A 3,818-nucleotide genomic window follows, 5' to 3' on the forward strand; every position below is an offset into this window, starting at 1 on the left:
AGGGTATAAAAACACAGAAGAAAACTAAACTGTTTTATGGGCGAAAATTAATTTAATATTTATGTCCTCCATTTTTTGAGATTTCCACAATGCGATATTAACATAATTAAAATTTACTGACATTTTATGGATTTTTAACTAATATTTACGAATTTCTCATAAAGGTAAAACTGAACTAAAATTAAAGAAGATGTGTCTCGAAAAGAAGCCTCGCACTGTTGTGCTCCACAGGTCATATTCGAACTGCTTCGGAAACGGTTACAGCTTTCATGAATGGCCAGTTCGAGTTTGTACTGAGTGGCTTCGTACCATCCTACATTCTCCTCATGAAAAAAGTCAGTTCGTACCCATGGTTCGTCACGTCCTCCTTCTTTTGTAGCTTCGCAACTCCAGATCTACTGCACACACGTATTGTATTACCTCTGTGAAACCAGTTTGACAGTGAATTTATACTTTAGAAGTCGAGCTGTGCCAGCGAGAGCACTCTTGGTTTTTTGTGGACAGCTTAGTCAAATTGGTCCCATCCGTGGCTTGTTTTTTTTTTCGAAAAAAGAAAAATAGGATGGTTAAAATTATATTTATGTTAGTCCAACTAAGAGTGGAGAGGCATTCGATTTTACAATTGGAAAATTCTTTTGAATTAAAGATATCTTGTCCTTGCTAAATCTTATTCAGATTTTTCAATACTTCAATTGAAAGCAACTTAAATTTTGAATCCGAAAATAGTTTTTGAAATAAGAAACGTCTTGCAAAGTTTATTTTAAAGGTGCCTATTATGTATGGTATAAAATTGGGCGTTAGGAAGTGGCTAATAATTACAATGACAATTGTCGTGAAAAAATGCAACACTATCGAAACCTAAAAAAAACGGAAAGTAATAGATCTCTATTAAATTTGCCTACTACTTGCCCGCAATCCCTTGATTCGGCCTCGTCTGTCATACGCTTATCAAATATTGACATTCTGTGTATTGAGGAAACTAAGGTAACTACATTAACAATTGATCATTGATTGACATAAAGAGTCAGACTATTTTAACATAATGTATAGATTCTAACAATGGAGAGAATATTAATGTTCTCTTTAAAAAAGATTCTTCGTTCTTCCTACTAAAGCTGCAGGCTACCTAAAAATAATTCATAGAGTATGTGAAGATCAATGACTAAGAAGGAAGATATTTAGCATGTAAACAAATAGTCGTGTTTTTAGAAAAAAAAACTAGATTGCATTTGGCGCCTTTCTCCCTCTCTGTCTCTCTGTTTCTCTAGGTTATATGTATCGAGTAAAAAGTCAGAGATAAAGAGAGAATAAAAATTAATATTTATTTGCTAGATTTATACATTCTTATATGAACGGGTAAGACTTTATAGGGTAAAGGGAAGGGTGTGCTCTCCTTTAAAATTATCGTTAATTCAAATGGTTATCTCTTCCAAGCTATGTACGTAAAAAGACTGCAATGAGTGTATTGGTGACTCAGAAGGAAGCTATTCAGTTTGTAAACAAAAATTGAAAAGAGAGCCGAAGACAAACTGGATTGCATTACCCCTCTCTCTCTTTTCTCTCATTGGTATAGAATGCAGAGAGTTAGCACTCATTTAGCCTATAACATCCATGATATATGATTTGTTTACATACGAAAAGTTAGCAATTTATCGTTAACTCAAAATCTTCCAACTCAAAATCTTTTGTGAAGCAAATATCCTTACTAAATAAATGATTACACTTTGTTTTTAAATTTTAATTTTCTTTGTATTTAGGAAAATTTGTTTCCAATTTTTTGTTTTTCTTCTTCTTGTTGTTGTCTTTTTTCATTATCACAATATAATATAATAAAACAAAGTTATCGATAAATTGTCAAAAATATAATTACAGCTGTTAGGCTGTTGACTTTCTTTTTGGTTTCTTTTTAAAATGTTTCCTATACATTTTCTTATGAGAATGTTTTAAATTGGTTTTAACAAAACAAAACTTAAAATTAATAATAAATAATTTCTGGTTTTTTTTCTTACACACTAATAATTACTGGATAGGATTCTAAAATAAAGCTATTGGGTTCAGTCAGTCATTTGGTGATGAGATATGGCTAAAGAGCGTTTTTAAAAATCTCTTGCCTTGTTGATTTTCTTAGAGATTTATCAGCCTAGCGCCAATTCATCTCAAACAATATTGGGATGTTCCCTTACATTTGTTCGATGATGAATATAACGACCATCTTGATGTTTTTGATGGGCTTGTTGTTGGGGCTGTTGTTGTTGCTGCTGCTGCTGATAATTGGCCTGACTGTTGCCAATTTTTGAATCTATCCAATCCAGATAATGAGTTACACGTGTGAATCCTCCAGGAATATTTGTTTCACAACCATCGGCGGGACCAAAACTAGTTACGCCCACTACCATTTGAGTACCCTTGAGAACCAAAGGACCACCAGAGTCACCGGAACATACTGTCTCATCTTTTAATCCCTTAGCACAGAGAACACCATCGGTAACTACGTCAAATTCATCGGCACATTCTTCATTGGAAATTACTCTCAATTCGGTAAATTGCATGGGATCCGAGTTTGTTGTTTCCCCGGCTGCACCCCAACCTGTGGCTACCACACGTGATCCAATAAATTGATCATTACGCATGGCATGAGGCAAAGCAGCTGGCTTAATTCGTGAAGTAAAGACAATATCTTCGGGTAATTTCACTAGGGCTATATCATTTGCTGCAGTGGATGGGTTGAAACGTTCGTGGACAATGAATTTATTACTACGGAGAACAACTTTGCCTGCTTCCATGGATTCGTCAACACTTTTTGTACCCAGATACACATCGAAATGGGTAACACCCATGGTACAATGGCCAGCGGTAAGAATCCAGCGATTATCCAGTAGAGTACCACCACACAATATCCGTTTCCGCCACAATTGTTTGCCGATCAGCATCACTTGATATGGGAATTTTTCTATATGACCATATTTAGATTGACCCACGGCATAGGATGCGGAACCATCGATTAAACATAAAAGCCATATAAGGCCACAGTACATTAGAAACAAACGTAATGACATTTTTGTTTTTATATTGTATGTTTTAACTTTGCACTTTAAGCCGTTAATTTTTTAAATCAAATTGTCTTTTTTTTGAATTTGGTAAAAGTTCTTTTCTTATTTTTCACTTCTATTTAAATAATTCCCGCTTCTAAAATATTTTTTTATCCGGAGTTTTTCTGAAATTTTGTATTTATTTGCTTTTGGTAAGCTGATTGTGTTGTTCACTATTCAAACTCTTGTTTAAATCTAAACTCATTCTAACTGAGCACTGAAATTTTATTTCAAATGCCTTGTACCAGTGACGTGCCGCTCTTCTTCGGCTCACCGCCGATTCGAAAAATTAAAAACAAAACATTAAGACGTCGAGACTTCGGTGCGCGAGCAGGTGCAACAACAAATCTCGTTTTACGTTTCAAAATCGCCGTATATATAATTTGCTGGAATTTTGTGCCCGTTTCATTATAAAGCTTTTGTGAGTATGTGTGTTTGTGTGTGTTTTTTGGGAATTTCGTTTGGCAATGATGAGTCTTTTATTTTTATGATGTTTTCAACGTCGTCAATAATATTGTCGTTGACTTTAGTGCCCTGAACATCCCGGAGATTTTTTTGGGGTAATCTCGGATTGGTTGGTCTACAATTTCTAAGACATTCCCCTTGGTTTTATTGATAACAAGCTTAGAGATAGAGTGACCAGAGGTCATGGTTTTCATCCATTTATCAATTATTTGGCAAAATACTGTTATATATTCCACTTCCGGGTAATGTAAAATAGGTCAACTT

At 34.6% G+C, this 3,818-nt stretch overlaps 1 protein-coding gene across 1 annotated transcript; it reads right to left on the reverse strand.

Moving 5' to 3' along the window:
• Nucleotides 1–1,723: 1,723 nt before the first annotated feature.
• LOC142235225 (brachyurin) lies at nt 1,724–3,287 on the reverse strand. Its single transcript, XM_075306490.1, has one exon. The coding sequence runs from the start codon at nt 3,054–3,056 to the stop codon at nt 2,157–2,159; it is 900 nt and encodes a 299-aa protein (XP_075162605.1). The 5' UTR covers nt 3,057–3,287; the 3' UTR covers nt 1,724–2,156.
• Between the last annotated feature and the right edge of the window lie 531 nt (nt 3,288–3,818).

The sequence above is a fragment of the Haematobia irritans genome, chromosome 4, assembly GCF_050003625.1.
Source record: "Haematobia irritans isolate KBUSLIRL chromosome 4, ASM5000362v1, whole genome shotgun sequence".
NCBI classification, from domain to species: Eukaryota; Metazoa; Arthropoda; class Insecta; order Diptera; family Muscidae; genus Haematobia; species Haematobia irritans.